Below are 16569 nucleotides of genomic sequence, written 5' to 3'. Positions count from 1 at the left end.
GGTTCTGCCGTGACTTAAAAAATCAGGGAATACTGAGCCAAGTAAAGCCAATAGTTACCAAGTATCCTATGTAGTAGTTGTTGATTTGCCGTCAAAGGACCCCAGCTTCAAACACCAGATCCATCTAGTTAGGAGGTCTTGAGTAAGCCCCCCAGCCCCTGGGTGCCTTATAGTCCTTCTATTTAAAGAAAGAAAGTACACTTGCTCCCCGGAGTGGGGCATCAGCTAGTGATGTGACCCAAGATCCACACTCAGTCCTCCTCCTGGCTGTGGTAAAGCTGCTTTCTGCTCTACTGTGAGGCTCCGAGCAGGATGGGGTTTACGATTCCCATCTTCTGTGCCGTGTCTTCTGGCTGTTCTCAGGCTTCTACACACTTCAAAGCCAGGGTGGGCAGAGCAATCGGGATCCTCATCCCACACACTAGGAATGTGTCTCACCGCTGTGTGACATCACCCACCTATACCTAGCACACAGGAGGCAGAAATGGGTACCTGGAGTAAGGTGGCCAGCTAGACTAATCAAACTGGTATATTCTGGGTTCAAATGAGAGATTTTGCCTCACTATAAGCTATAAGGAAGATACCTGATTTCGACATCTACACACACACACACACACACACACACACACACACACACACACACACAGGTGCCCATACAAACACACACACACAGATGTATACACACTTGCATGCATATCACATACAAATTTATACACAAAAACCAAAGGTCTCAACCTACAAGAGGTACTGCTCTCTACTGCTGAGGGTGGGAAAATCCTGTGGCTCTTTGCTGGGATTATTTGTAAATGGCATCCTTTAAGTTTGGAATGAAGGCCATGAGTATCATCGCTTATAGCTGATGTTGCACCCTGGAGGTCACCGGTGAGTGCCTGTCCATCAGAGCACTTTATCCGGCCACTCAAATTTGTACGCGTTATGTGCTAGGATTTCTCCTAAGGGTGTCTGCTCCTTGCCTCTGCCTTACTGACAAGTCACTAACAGTTTCTCTTCTCCCACACCCACCCTCCCCTGTCTCACTCTCTCCCTTCCCTGCTTCCTCTCTACCTTCTCTTTGCTGGCTCCCGCTGCTCTCCAGTGCGACCAAGACCAGTGCATTCAGAGCACCAAATTCGTTTTACAGGCTGCAGCCACTCCTCTGCTTCAGAGCGAGCCGAGCCTCACCAGCGAAGAGCTGCATATGCCTGGGAAGCCGGGCTTGGGCACCCCGTGCGCTAGCCTGACGCTGGGTCAGCCCACGCCACCCTCCTCCATGCCCAACCTTGCCACCGAGGCCACGCTCTCAGACATTATGCCCCTGAAGGACGAACACGGGGGCCACCAGTTTCTGACCCCAGATGAGGCACCCTCACCGCCAAGGATGCTGGGGGCAGGCAGTCCCTTGGCACACAGCCGCACCATGCATTTGCTGGGCCTGGCCAGCCAGGACTCGCTGCACGAAGACTCCGTGCGGGGCTTGGTAAAGCTCAGCTCCGTGTGACCTGCATGGGCAGCCCTGGGACACAGGTGACAAACAAAAAAAAAAAAAAGTGGACGTAGCCAAGTGGACATTTTGTTTGGAATCTGCCGGGTGGGCCAGGAGAAGGAGGAGCCTGGAATTGGAAGAAGCTGCGTGGATGCAGCACCCTCTGTCGGCTGCTCTTGGGACAGACACAAGGAAGGTTTTCTCGATACTGGTGGCCAGACTGAAATTGCACTTAATGTAAGGCTACTAATTGAAATCGACCCGCCATTCCATTTGTTCGTCAAAACAAAACAAAAATCCTAAAGGGAAAAGCCGACCAGACACGGGTTTGCATGCCACACATGTGTTCCGTGGTGGTATTCCAGAAGAAATGCTGCTTTCTCTGTTTTACTTCCTCTCATTCTTTTTAATCTTGTGAAACTTTCCAGAGAGACAGACTGAGCCCAGTGGGCGATGCCATCCTGCGGTGGACTTAGCTGTATGCGGATGGACGTCCCCTGCCGCAGAGGGCTACGGGGGTCCGTCCTGCCCCAAGCAGACATTTAACCTTCTGTCAGTGCTTAGATGGGGTGTTGTATTGTTTGGCAGTCCTCACCTCCTGTGTGATGAACTTCCTGTGGACAGCCAATAAAATGACTCCTCTGTTATTTTTTGATCTGTATGCAGTTGTCCTTAACAGCTTATATGCAAATAGTCACTTGTTTGTTTACATTATCTCTGGTGAGGAATAATTCAGCAGAGTCAAAATTCAGATCTTTGGATCGTGGGATTTCAGGGTGGCTTCTTAGATGCCAGCTGAGCTTGCCAACAGACCCCAGCCCTCGACACCCTCCCCTTTGCGATCTGTTTTTAAAACAGGCTCATCAGGGTTTGCTCTGCACTTACAGCCACCCACGCAGCTAGGATGGGTAGTAGGTGAAGGGAAGGGTGCCCAGGAGAAGGGATGTTGTCTGGCTGTCTCCTCAGCTCCATGTGATGCTGGAATGTTGCAGAACCTCATAGGCACACTTCGCGGTCCTCAGGAAGAGACGCTGGCTCTATGCCGAACCTGAGGTCAGGTAGATCATGCTCTAGGCTGAACACGCACAAGGATGGCGATAAGATGGCGGCTTCACTCCATCTGTCATCTGGAAGGAAGCAGCATTTTAGGGAACCAGACTAGAAAGCAGCTGCAAGAAGTTCCCCAACCCTCGCTCTCCAGTCTCCTTTTCCATCTCCACATCCGACATCAAATCCACATGAATACAAGAAAGTAGAGATAGTTTTCCTCAGGACAGAGCCGGTTCCGATCAGGTCACGACACAGTCATCCTGAAAATGGCTGCAGATGTCTTCCTTGTGACATCTTTAAGTTGCCTTTGCTGTTATACCCCGTGGCAGTATAGAAATGGAAGGTGAATTATATGTAGCCCGTTTTTGTTTTGTAGTCTTCTGGACCCCCTGATTATTTGTAATTTAGGGCAGGACTTTGCTTAAACAACCCCACACACAGTCAAATGCTCCACCTGTGAACAAAGTGACCCCCCCCACAAGGACCCTTCTACACCTTCTCAACCACCCCTGCATCCCACCTGTCCCCGAAGAGGGTTAGGGTGATGAGAAAGGAAATCTTGGCTCAGCCTCACCCTGAAATCAAGTGTGGCCTGGTCTTTTCCCAGTTTCTATGGAGTCGGGGGGAGGGGGCTTATCTTTAGAGCCCTGCCATTCCCAATACCCCAATATAGTTGTTGCCAATTTCCTGTGACCAGCCCCTCTTCCAACAGCTCCATTCAAAAAATTCCAAGACACAATGATAACATGACAGATAAGTCCCTTAATACAGTTCCCCCCACCCCCGTCTCCTCCTTTTCGTCTATGGATTCAATCAACCATGAATTGAAAATACTGGGGGGGGGGCAGGCTATCTATACTGAATTGTGTGGACTCCTTTCCCTGGCATAGCCCCTAAATACTATTCCATATCACTACACTGTGTTAGGTATAAACCACCTAGAGATGATTCGATATCTACAGAAGGGTATGTGCATGCTCTATATGCCTGTGCAGTATTACATAAGACACCTGGATATCCATAGATTGGGGTTGCCATGGGCCTCTAGACCTAATCCCCTAAGGAAACTGAGAATCAAATATACCTATCAGTTACCCTGTTCTACCCCATCCTCTATACATATGTGGCACCATTTATCAAATAGAGGTTTGGGGAGCTTGGTAAAGATGAATCAAGACTATTCAGGGTCAAGGGAGCGGTTAAATGAGACAAGTCACTAAAACAACTGAAATTGTAAAGGCCACAAAATGTCCACAGCCTTTTCCTCTGTTTCTCAGAAATAAGTGACTGGGCTCTCGGGGCTCCCTAGTCAGTGATAGGGGGGCAGAGCATCACCCAGAGAGGTGAGTGGTCTGCATTTCCCGTTAACTGGATCCATCTAGTGTGGCTGAGTAGACCTTGACATTTCTAAATGATTCTAGAGAGTTAGCAATCGATAGAATGCTAGCTAGAAAAAAATAAGATGAATATTTTACTATGCTATTAAGGCTTGGGCCATTAACACACGTGGGGTGGGGGTACAATTTCATCTGCTTCCCATTCTCTCAGGAATGCTCCAGAGACCATAGGCCTCTCAAGCACTTGAAGGTTGGACTTAGCTGGAGCACCCTGGTCCAGACCTGCTTTCTGAGTGGACAGGATGGCATGCCAGCCTGTGCCAGGGGCAATCAGCAGTTGTGCTGTGCCCACTTGAAAACTGTTCATTCCAGCTTTGGATGTGATTGTTCAGCTACCCGCTGTATCCTACCCCGAGCCAGCAAAGTGCCATTTACTTCTTTCCACTCAGCAAGTCTCTCAGAACGACCCCCACCTCTGAGTCTGTTAAGATTTTGCCTGTGCCACCGGGGTCACCGATGGGTTCGGACAAGGTAGAAGGACATTCAAAGGTGCAGCATTCAACTGCAAAACAAGATACAGGCCCCGTTCTGCAAGCCATGTTTCACCAAGACCTGGGTGGGTTAGCCTTAGTGCTTCACACCCTGGGCCTGGACCCTCTCTAGACCGACAGCAAGAAAGGAATGTACCAAAGTTGCAGTAGGTGTCCTGGGTGCAGTACCTGGTGACATCTCCAGGATGGAACCTTTCAAAGCCTTCAGGGGCCTCTCCAGCCCAGACTTCTACATGTTCCAGTTCAGAGCTCAGCCTACCCACCATCCTCTTTGGGCCTGGAGCACCTGCTTCCCAGCCATGGCTTCAGGTTGGAGTTCATTCGCAGGTGTTAGGGGTCTACCTGGATACGATGTCAGACCTTTCCCAAGGGAGTCACTGTGTATCCGCCCACACCAGGACACTCTTCAGCACACTGAGTTCGTTAAGTAAGAAGAGAAACAAAGGAAATAATGTTGGATATATGTTCTAGCTAATACCTCAAAACTATTCTGAAACTGAGCCTAAATTAAATTGATATTTATGTTTTTGCATTGAATGCTTGGCTTGTGGGAACCTACTATATTCTTATCCAAGAGGAAGAGCACTATAGATGAATTTTAATTTCCCGTGGTCTCTTTGACCTTCTGGAGGTCTGTCCATAGGACATCATCTGCTGTTTTCCATGTTAGCTCATATAATTCTCTGGATCATGTCCTGAAATCCAGCTCCCCCTTCCTCCATTTCTCTCCCTCTTCCTCTCCTTTTCTGATTAGTTCCCTAACCCACTTGTTCTACACACAAACCTTTCCCCTGCTCAAATGCCTCCCCTCTCTGCACCTTCCTCTCTGCTCCCCCTTGCCCATCTCTCCTGTCTCTCCATCCTCTCAGTAAGTGTTCACTGAAATAGTAAATGATGTGTCTTTTCTCTCAAGTAACCATCACATACAAATAGTTGATAAATCCTCTACCGCCATGGGATGTGACTCTGATGATGTGACCCAGCGAATTTTCAAAAAGAGCTGCTTGGTGCATTAATCCGACCATTAATAACTGGAAGATAGAAGATTAGATTCTTTTACAGCAACTGTGTTTGCAGCTACATTGTAACTAGAGTTTTCCTGCCTGGCCCACAGTCAGGACAAATCTCTCTCACCTGCCAGCCCCACAGCCGCTCAGACCTAACCAAGTAAACACAGAGACTTATATTGGTTACAAACTGTATGGCCGTGGCAGACTTCTTGCTAACTGTTCTTATAGCTTAAATTAATCCATTTCCATAAATCTATACCTTGCCACGTGGCTCGTGGCTTACCGGCATCTTCACATGCTGTTTGTCATCGTGGCGGCTGGCAGTGTCTCTGACTCAGCCTTCCACTTCCCAGCTTTATTCTCCTCCTTGTCCCGCTATACTTCCTTCCTAGCCACTGGCCAATCAGTGTTTTATTTATTGACCAATCAGAGCAACACATTTGCCATACAGAACATCCCACAACTAGGTAAATGACTTCAACTTGAAGGAGTGTGTTTGTATGTGTGTATGTGAGTGTATGTGTGTGTGTGTGTATATGTGAGTGAGTGAGTGTGTGTGTGTGTGTGTGTGTGTGTGTGTGTGTGTGTGTGTCATATGACAGAGGTATGAATTAACAACTCATAGTTTGTCTGGACATTTTAAGTCTTGGAGAGGATAAAAGAGTCCTCAGGACAGAGCCAGGTAGACATGCCTTTAAATTCTAGTTAAATGAATAATTCTAGATAAATAAGCTATCTTGCTTAGGCTCCAGAAAAAAAAGAACAAGAAGGTTTAAGTCTTATTAACCTTTTCTTCAGAGCACCGTGACTGTATATTTCATGATAGTCAAACATTTTGTCATGAAAAAAAGGTAAGGAACTTGAAACTCTTAATAGACTCAAAGCCCTGACCCTAGGCAGTGGTGGCCTTGCCATCTATAGCCTGTGGTGGCCTTAGCCTTTCGTGTTTTCAGAAAGCTATGTGCTTTAAGAGCCTGCCATGAGATAATCAGTGCATAGAGGACTGATCTTCTACCTGAAATGAATGAAAAAGCATTTTCTCCTTTCCTTAAAGACTGCCAATTACATAAAATATAAACTTCAATCTTTATGAGAGAGATAGTGTCTTGACCAAGAAGGAGTAGGAAGAAAAAGATCAACATACAAGCTCTGTGTGTGTGTGTGTGTGTGTGTGTGTGTGTGTGTGTGTGTGTGCCCAAATAGTAACAACTTAGAAAATAAGCTCTCCTCTCCATCCTGCAAAATAAGCACAGAGACAGGCAATGAAGAGTCAGTGTGATGTCGTTAGTGCACGTACAGACCTTCTGTTTCCATTCTGCCTTTCTTAAAAGTGGCTTTCAGGCCAGGCAGTGGTGGCACACACCTTTAATCCCAGCACTCAGGAGGCAGAGCCAGGTGGATCTCTGTGAGTTCGAGGCCAGCCAGGTCTACAGAGCAAGATCCAGGACAGGCACCAAAAATACACAGAGAAACCCTATCTCGAAAAAACAAAAACAAAACAAACAAACAAAAAGTGGCTTTCATTCCAGTGGTCATTTCATGGTCACAAGACAGGCCCTGTGGTTCCAGCATCAAAGCCACATTCCAGGAAGAAGAGTTAAGGGAAGGAGCCTGCTCCCTGAGAGAATGCTCCCAGAGGTCCCTGCTTTCTCCACGATCAGTGTGAACTCACATGACCACTCCTGGCTGAGCAAGAAACCAGGGAATAGGTTTTCACTGAACACATTTTTACCCCAGATCTTGAGATTCTGTTGTCAAGGAAGAAGGCGAAACTGAGTGCTCAGGAGGTCACCTTGCCCCCATATTTAGTGAAAAAAGAAAAAACATCAAGCCAAGGCCCTCCAGCTTGCCACTCATTCTCCTCTCCATTGGCAAGCTCTGCATTCACCCACCGATGCTTCTCTCCTGTTGCTAGAGTAAGCCTGGCCCTCACTCCCCTCCTCTCTCCCACTCTAGAAAAGAAGACAGTGTGCAGAGGTTGTTTTTATCTATTTTGAGAAATCTCGTTGGCAAACATATCTGTCCGTGGCACCTGTGTTTTCTGATTGGGATCTAGTCTGTGGATTGAAATGTAATTAATTTGTTAAGTCAGATCTACAAAAACATGCTTTCTGGAGGTAAGGAGACCAGATGGGTTCAGAGGCCACCAAAGGTTGTTCTAACCCCGTTGTCATTGAAATGCCAGGTAGGATTCTTCATGTACCCAAGCTCAGATCAAGTTGAAGTCCCAGCAAGACCCTATCCATGGATGCTCCCTCCCTTGTGAGTGATGAGACCTAGTCCCAGAACATGCTGGAAAGGAGCTGACAGTGTGAACATGAAGAGCCTCTTTGTCATACACAAAGTCACCAGTTCAAATTCATGCCATGCTACTTTGGGTCTCTGTCTTTCCCTTCTTCCCAAGGATGCACCCCCCACCTCCTGTGCTACACAGGGTATCGATCAGGCATCCTGCAAAGGGAACCAGGTCCCCTCTAGACATGTCAGCCAGTTGGGATGTGGTACTCTCTACTGTCCACGGGACTCTGCATCTTCAGGACTGGGAGTGTGAGTTTGCAGCTGCCTGGGCTGGTGTTTACATGTCCTGTCTTGTAAAAGGCCAGGGCTGGTGCCTGATTCTGTCAAGATTCCCCACTCATTCCCCACCATGACTTTTGTGACTTAAGTCTCCCTCGGGACTTTTCTTCAGTCCCCATTGCCGCCATGAAGAGGCTGATTCTTTCTGAAATGGGTAGGAAGCTGTGATTTTTTTCTAAAAGAGGAACCAGTAGAATTTTTTTTTTCCTTTTCATTTCCTTTAAAAACAAACCAAGCAGAATCTACATCCTTTTCTAGAACCCATGGTAACTAGTGGAACTACAATAAATAATCAGTGATATATATAAGCGTCAGTGAGTTCGTATAAGGCACCAGGAGACACCGGGAGTGATCTGCCTGTCACTGGGATGCTGAGATACTCCACAGCAGGGAACCAGTGTAGTAGGTAGGTAGTCCACCAGGCTGGGACAAGACCATGAAGTCACTGCAAGTCCATGATGCTCTCAAGTGAGATTCAGGCACAGACCAAGGAAGGGGGAAGGATTGAGAGTTATAGGTCCATCACAAACTTGCTACCTCCTTGACACAGAGACAGTGGCAGTTAGCAGAGAGCACTCCCGTGAGTATGTGGGATTTTAAGCATTTGTGGGTTTTCACTCTAAGCTATAAAGGCAGGAGGGACTCCCTGAGTAACATATTCATGAAAAGAATAATCGGTTATAAGCAAGTCAACCTGGAGAACTCACCCTGGCCAACTCCTGCAAGCCTGCTCGTGATTCTTGGCTCACCCCAGCCCCAGCAGAAGACATACAGAAATCTTGCCCAATGTTCCTCTAAGACCATCTCCAGTTTTCCCACCTAAGTATCCTTACTGGGTGGGTCAGAACATCTGCTTAATGGTCCAGACTATAATCTTCCTGTCAGATGGAATAAGTTACACTAGAAAGGTTAGAAGATTGCCTATGTGAGAATGAGCTGGGCCATAACGTAAGTATTTTCTAATCAATCTCCAAAACAAACTTTTAAAAAATACTGATCTAATCTGTCCACCCTACCTCATATTACAAAAAGGGCCCCTGGAAACCAGTGGATCCACCTACAAGAGAGAAGACTTGTTTAAGCTCATAGTTTCCAAGGCTCAGACTGTGGTCATTTGGCTGCAGTGCTTCGAGACCTTTGGCAAAGATGAACACAATAGCACAGAGCATGTGGTGGGGAAGGCTGCCTACCTCAAGGTGATCAAGTAGTGAAATGAAAGAGGAGGGGTCAGGGTCCTGTATCCTTCAGGGTGCACCCCATGACCTAGCTTCCCTCCAGTGTAAGGAGCGGTCAGGGTCCCATACATATCCTTCAGGGTGTACCCTGTGACCTAGCTTCCCTCCATTGTAAGGAGGGGTCAGGGTCCCGTATCCTTCAGGGGTACACCCCCACGACCTAGTTTCCCTCCATTGTACCACCCCTCTACAAAATTCTGCCACTTCCCAATGCCACCAGGCTGGTGAGCAAGTCCTTAGCAGCACATGGCCTTGGATCAATCAAGATCCAAACCACACCAAGCAGAAGGGCTTCGGAACCTGTAGAGAGAGTGGGCACAGAGCCAAGGCCAGTGACTGCCCAACCTTCATCAAACAAAAGCAGTTTCTGCTTTCTAAGAACTATCCCCTCCATGGCACATGAATCTATTTGTTTTTATTTTTGTTTTATGTGTGTGGGTGTTTTGCCTGCACGTGTGTCTGTGTATCATGTGTGTGCCTGGTGCTCTCAGAGGCCCAAAGAGGGAATTGGCTCCCCTGAAACTAAAGTTGCAGATGATTGTGAGTTCCCACAGGAGTGCCAGGAGCCAAACCTGGATCCTTTGCAACATCATCAAGTGTTCTTAACCACTAAACCACGGCTAAAAGAAACTACTAGAAAAACAAAAATAGGAATACAAAAGAAAAGCCATAGTACTCCATGATGAGATCACCTGACACATAGTACTTCCACCTAAATGCTACCAGAAGTTTCCAAATGTGTGTATCAGTGTCTCTATTTACCTCATCCTAGCACAGAAGCAGTTCATGGCTGGCACCAGTCCACACAAAACACTATCTCCATCCACTCAAAGATCACCCCCACCAAACAGGGGTCTGGCCTCTGCCCTTAACTCTAAGAGGAAATCTCTAAGCTCTGGTAAGTTCTGGCTGATGAGAGTATCTTACCCGAGGGCATTGAGCCATTTGATACCAAACGGTATCAACTCCTCTCAGGAGGGGATAGAGGTCAACCAAGAGACAGTCACCATGTCTACACAACAGGCCACCAGTCAAAACCCTGGACTAGAGAATGGGTGAGCTTCCCACTCAGTGGTATTCACCAGTGTTCCTAGGATAGATGGGTATGGCCCTCCTGGGAGAGATCAGAAAGGTGGGGGTTGTTCTTACAGAACCTGCCCCACCCACCTCTGCCTCTGCTGACTTAATTGGATCCCTCCACTTCAGTACATCTGTGAGTTGGGCTTTCCTGAGCCCTGCAAGTCTTTCTAGTAAGTACTCAAACCTAAGGATGATTCTGGGAGCCCCGATCTTGCAGTTGATTGTTGTAGAATATTATTTTAACGTGTGTTACTTCTGTTTATGTTGCATTTGTTTAACTCTGTGAAGCTGTGTTACTGTGCCTGCCTAAAACACCTGATGGTCTAATAAAGAACTGAACGGCCAATAGTGAGGCAGGAGAAAGGATAGATGGGGCTGGAGAGCAGAGAGATTATATAGAAGAAGAAATCTGGGAGGAGAGGTCGAGGAGAACCAGAGAAGAAGGAGGACATCAGGCGCCAGCCACCCAGTTACACACTTAGGCTGGGTGGTGGTGGCACACGCCTTTAATCCCAGCACTTGGGAGGCAGAGGCAGGCGGATCTCTGTGAGTTCAGAGCCAGCCTGGTCTACAGATCGAGATCCAGAACAGGCACCAAAACTACACAGAGAAACCCTGTCTCAAAAAAACCAAAAAAAAAAAAAAAAAAAAAAAAAGGAGTAAGACTTACAGTAGTAAGAGAATGGGAAAACCCAGAGCCTAAAGGTAGATGGGATAACTCAAGTTAAGAAAAGACGGCTAGAAACTAAGTCAAGCTAAGGCTGGGCATTCATAAGTAAGCCATATGGAAGCTGGGTGGCAGACCCACAGAAAAGAGACAAAGAAAAACCAACAACAGTTGATATCCAAATCATGGGTAGTTTTTGTACTTTGTCCAAGCAGAGAGTGGCACCTGGACTGTGTTCTGAGGGACCTTAGGATGGTTCCCCAAATCTACCATCTCCCTCTCAGAGGGAGGGCCTCTAAGCCAGTGTTTCTCAACCTGTGGGTCATGACCCCTTCAAGGAGCAAATGGTCCTTTCACCTGTGGTGACATATCAGATATCCTGCATATCAGGTGTTTATGTTATGATTCATAGCAGTAGCAACATTACAATAACAGCAAGAGGGCTTGGGAATTTAGCTCAGTGGTAGAGCACTTGCCTAGCAAGCGCAAGGCCCTGGGTTCGGTCCTCAGCTCTGAAAACAAAAAAAAAAAATAGCAATGAGAGTAATTTTATGGTTAGGGGTCAGCACACTATGAGGGACTGTATTAAAGGGCCACAGCATTAGGAAGGTTGAGAAGCACTGCTCTAAGCTGTGGTGCAGACACAAAGTGCCTTTCTGTACTACTATGTATACGTTACCTGAGGGTGACGGGAGCCGTAAAACATTCTGGGTTTAGCACTTTTTCAAATCTGGTGTTTACTGGGGCCAGGAATATCAGTGGTTAACACGCTTGCTATGCAAGCACGATGACATGGACTCAGCCCCCAGCACCCATGTGTGGTTCAAACCTATAACCCCAGTGCGGGGGTGGGTGGGGGAGCTGAGACAGGCAGGCAGATCCCTAGGGTTCAGTGGGCCAGCCAGTGTAGACAAAATGGGAGGATTTCCAGGTTCAGTGAGAGAGAGCCTGTCTCAAAGCCTAAGATGGAGACGTGATTGAGGAAGACATCCAATGTCAACTTCTGACTTCCATATGTGCCTGCACAGGCCAGCACACCTGCATGCCCACATGTATAACATGGGGTATGTGTGTTGGGGGGACTTTTTATTTAACTTAATTTGCTCAGCAAGAAAATGAGCAAGTTGTAGGAAGATGGAGAGGAGCTGGCAGAAGGAATCTTTGTAAACATAGAGCTAATCCTCTTAAAGACCCAGACAACAACGTTAGATCAAAAAAAAAAGAAAGAAAGAGAAAAGAAAAGCAATGTATTGGATAAATTTAACATATGTAGAAATATAGGAGATTAGGAGGCATTAAAGAGGTAAGGGGTTTTCATGCTCCTAATTCTCCAGGGAACATGATGGAAGTCTTTAAAGAAATACATTGTTTATAAAAAGAAACATGAGGAGGTGTTCCTAATTCTGGCATTTTAAGAGTTGCTGCCTTCTTAAAGGCCTTGTCTCTAAGGATAGTCACATGGGGGTGGTGCTTCAATCTACAAATGCCAGGGGACACAACTCAGTCCCACTGAAGACCATTGCATCTTGTGCACAAACACTTGGCAGCCACCAACGAGGGGGCCAGGTTATATGTGTCTCCTTCCGGCAGAGTCTGGCTCCCCTCTGAGGCCCATACCTGGCCCCAGACTTACCAGCAGGAAGAAATAGGACTTCCTAATTATCTTTCAGAATTTTCCAGGGTGGTCTTTCTTCTTTCTGGCTTTCCAGAAAAATATGAGTTTGCCAACAGTGAAGTCTTTGGCATTGAGAAGTCTGGACAAGTGTTAAGAATGTGGGTGTTGCCGGGCGGTAGTGGCACATGCCTTTAATCCCAGCACTCGGGAGGCAGAGGCAGGCGGATCTCTGTGAGTTCGAGGCCAGCCTGGTCTCCAAAGCGAGTTCCAGGAAAGACGCAAAGCTACACAGAGAAACCCTGTCTCGAAAAACCAAAAAAGAAAAAAAAAAAAAAAAAGAATGTGGGTGTTGATCCCACACAGCCCTTAACGCCAGGCTGTTTTGAGTACACATCATCTTCATGACCTTAAATGGGCCAGCCTCGCCTTTTCCATCTTTAAAATGGCATCAGCGACTCAAGGGAAGACAGAGATGAGATCAATTGTGTGATGCTCTGCCCCTCAAAGGTCCCCCAAATGTTAGGCATGTGTGGGCTGTTAGTTATCCCACTAGACTAGAGGTCAACACTTGGGGACAATTCAAACCATTTGTCATCCAGCCAAGTCCTTAAATCGACCCCTGCCTTTCCTCCGAGTCCCCAAAGCAGCAGCTTATGATTCTTCTGTTGTCAGAATTCAGGAAGTTAGAGGCGTCAGAAACATTCTGCTCCCCCAGGGTTTGTAGATGTTGGGCAGACTTGACCTGACTGGTCAGGTCTGCTAGTCCTGTCCCCAGGGCAGGACAGGAAGTCTATTGAATACTGCTCCTGTTGCTGCCCTGTATAGCTGGGGTTAGGCATTTCCTTCTCTGGGTGTCAGCTGCCACTGCTTCTCTACTTCCTCCTTCTCCTCTTCTGTTTTTGTTTCCTTTTTGAGAATTTCATATGAGATGTTTCAATCATATTCAATATCATCCCCCAGCTCTTCCCAGATCCTCCCCACCTTCATTCCCACCCAACTTCATGTTCTCTCCTCTGCCCTCTCTTTTTTTAAAAACAACAAAACCAAAAAACATGGAGTCCAGTTTGTGTTGACCAACTGCCTGCCCTGGAGTGCAGTCAATACGGAAAATGCCACTCCATTGAAGAAAAGTGACTTTCTCTCACCCAGCCACAATCAAATGCCAGTGGGTCCTTGGTTAGTGATGGGACTTCGTGTCCACCTCTCCTCCCCCATGCTGGGATTTTTTCTGGTTTGATCATGTGTCTCTTTTGCCTTCTTTAAAACGACAGGGAGGTCCTTTGTTCCCACAGGTGACTGTGGAGGTGTACCCTAACTTCAGGTAGTCCCCTAACCTCTGGGATGATGGCTGGATGATCAATTCTACTTTCTGTCTTCCTAGTCCAGACTCAGAGAAGGATAGGAGCTATAGCGGAGTGACAGGCAAGTGTGGGCAGGGTGTTAGTAACTACCTAGAAAGATGGGTTCAAAAGGATCTGAGGTCACCCCAGAAAGATCACTGTGTGTCATTCTCCATGTCTGAGATACATACCACAAATGCTAGAGCTTTGACTCTGGTTCAGCAGGTCACAAAGTTTCATTTCGGTCTCTACCCTGTAGTCCAAGGTAAAGAAAGTGAGTGTTCACACTCCATATGTCTGATTGTGGAAGGAACCCGAGGCAGTGAGCAAATGCTTTCTCTTCGTAATGCTTGTCGCTCAGCCACTGTCCCGGTACGGGGTACTCTTTTGAATTAAGCGTCCTTCTAAGCCCCAAGCTATTGACTGACATAAAGGATATTAGTTTTATCTGTCTGTTTTTATTCCCTTTCTAAAGGATTTGTATCAATGACCTATAAGCACCAACAAGGGAAACAAGACAGGCTAAAAGCTGGGAGTCCAGCTGAGTCTAGCCAGCTCTTACGAGCCCTTGCCACGTGATGCCTGCAAGAAAAGCTCAAATTACATCAAATTTATGAGCAGCTTGATGGCTCAAAAGCCACGGGATGAAGAAATCTTGCATGATTGTTTTGTTTTCCAAGCTGAGTTTCCCAAACAGATGATGAGAGCAACCCTCATGACCAGATGGGTGGACCTGGGAACAGAGCTATCCTGACCCATGCTCTCAGGGAGGGTCCGATGCTCCAGGCAGGAGGAGAGAGACTCTGCCTTTGTCCTGAAAAATACTTCCTCCAAGTCAGCACAGCAGCCAGCCATTCCCTTAAAAGAAAAAAACAAAAGTTGCCAGGATGCTGGAGGGATGCTCGCCCTCCTTCCCTGTCTCTGCAGTGAGGTGGGTCATCCTGCGATTGGCTGTTTAATGAGGCAGAGAGACTCCTTCATAGTTTCTGTCCCAACCACAGGTACAAAGCTCCTGCCCTTTAATCCAGACCTCAGGAATCAATGGGTGAGGGAGCAAGGGACCAAAATTGGAAGCTACCATCTGTGAGGGATGCCAGGTATGAAGCGATTGCTCCAAGACAGAGGCTTCCCGGTTATTGTAACCTTTCTTTTTTGTAATTACAAAAGCCCTACGTCAAAGGAACGTGATCTAAGTGTGCTATGCACATCTATGGAAAACCCAATATACCGTACAATTAATATGTGCTAGTAAAAAAGTTGAAAGAGCCGGGCGGGTGGTGGCGCAGGCCTTTAATCCCAGCACTCGGGAGGCAGAGGCAGGCGGATCTCTGTGAGTTCGAGGCCAGCCTGGGCTACCAAGTGAGTTCCAGGAAAGGCGCAAAGCTACACAGAGAAACCCTGTCTCGAAAAACCAAAAAAAAAAAAAAAAAAAAGTTGAAAGAGCCCTGGGTTCACTGTATGGAGACAAGCACTCTAGCTCGAAACTGCTGTTTTTAGCCTGAGGCCACACAGCTGGAGTGCCAGGCCTAAGCTCCTGCTCATGTTCTCTCTGTACTCCTAAGAGACAAGCTGTAAGAGTGTGATGGAGTGGCCAGTAAGAGAAGCGGCCATGGCCTTGTACCAAGGAAGATGGAAAGCTTTTAGGCAGCGCATTCACTTTGAAAATATTCAGGCTAGCATGGTTTGCTAGAGAGTTTTATCCCCCCCCCCCCGACTCCACACACACGCACATACACCTCCTTAATGCATTACATTCTGAACTCAATGCCCTGGAAGATATTGAATAGACAGGACAAAATCCATTAGGCTCGTTGATTTATGGCTTTTCAGCATTTCGAAGGAGTGGCTCTCATGAAATTGGTTGCACACAACAGCCCCTTTTAGAAATGTCTGGTATCTCCAGTAGGTGATTTATGCTGTGATCCCCTGATGGCTTCTCTTTGCAAAGAGAGGGAACACATTAGTGTAACGCCAATGCAATGTCCAGTGACTTTGAGACCCCTTGCTCGGCAGTCTTGCGGCCTGCCCCCATGAGCCCATGAGCTCCACCCTTGCCGGGTCTCCTCTTACTGACGGGCCTTCAGTGACCATGGCGTCTGGTTTGAGGTCACCCACAGGGCTGTCAGCAGTCCATCCACAGCTGTACACACATCCTCAGGAGCCTATAAAAGCAAAGCTACTGGGCTTAAGTGAGAGCCAGCTAGTGTCACCTTCCGTTCCTCAGCTGGTGACAGCTTGAGCAGGCCTGTCTCTGGTTAGCATGTGCACCCCATTCTGCCTTTCCTCCTGAGGTGGGAAAGTAGAAACACTCCCTCCTGCCCTGTGCTATTCTGCAGAACTATTACACTCTCGTTCCCTAGATCAGAAGCATCCAGAAGAAAGCAGATTGGTGATTTATTTACTTTCATTTTATGTGCATTGGTGTTTTGCCTGCGTGCACGTTTGTGTGAGGGTGTTGAATCCCCTGGAACTAGAGTTACAGACAGTTGTGAGCTGCCATGTGGGTGCTGGGTATTGAACCCTTGTCCTCTGGAAGAGCAGCCAGTGCTCCTAACTGCTAAGCTGTCTCTCTAGCACCAAGAAAGCATGTTTGTAACTGAATGACCTTGCCTCCCAGCTCCTAG

At 47.3% G+C, this 16569-nt stretch overlaps 1 protein-coding gene across 6 annotated transcripts in view; it reads left to right on the top strand.

Annotated features, from left to right (window-relative positions):
• LOC128118345 (palmitoyltransferase ZDHHC14) overlaps positions 1-16569 on the top strand; it is a 453489-nt gene that overhangs the window by 270300 nt on the left and 166620 nt on the right. Inside the window, exon 9 of one of the 6 annotated variants that reach the window (XM_052750898.1) lies at positions 1142-2130. The exons of 4 other annotated variants lie outside the window; for them this stretch is intronic. In XM_052750898.1, the coding sequence (XP_052606858.1) occupies positions 1142-1498 (357 nt within the window). In that variant the 3' untranslated portion in view covers positions 1499-2130. Of the gene's footprint in view, positions 1-1096; positions 2131-16569 lie in introns of those variants that run through there. One more of the 6 variants, XM_052750897.1, reaches the window with a different exon arrangement.

Source organism: Peromyscus californicus, unplaced genomic scaffold (genome assembly GCF_007827085.1).
Source record: "Peromyscus californicus insignis strain IS unplaced genomic scaffold, ASM782708v3 Scaffold_22__1_contigs__length_63687245, whole genome shotgun sequence".
In the NCBI taxonomy this organism is placed as follows: domain Eukaryota; kingdom Metazoa; phylum Chordata; class Mammalia; order Rodentia; family Cricetidae; genus Peromyscus; species Peromyscus californicus.
Note: the sequence above shows the minus strand (reverse complement) of the source record. Positions and strands in the feature narration are given on the sequence as shown.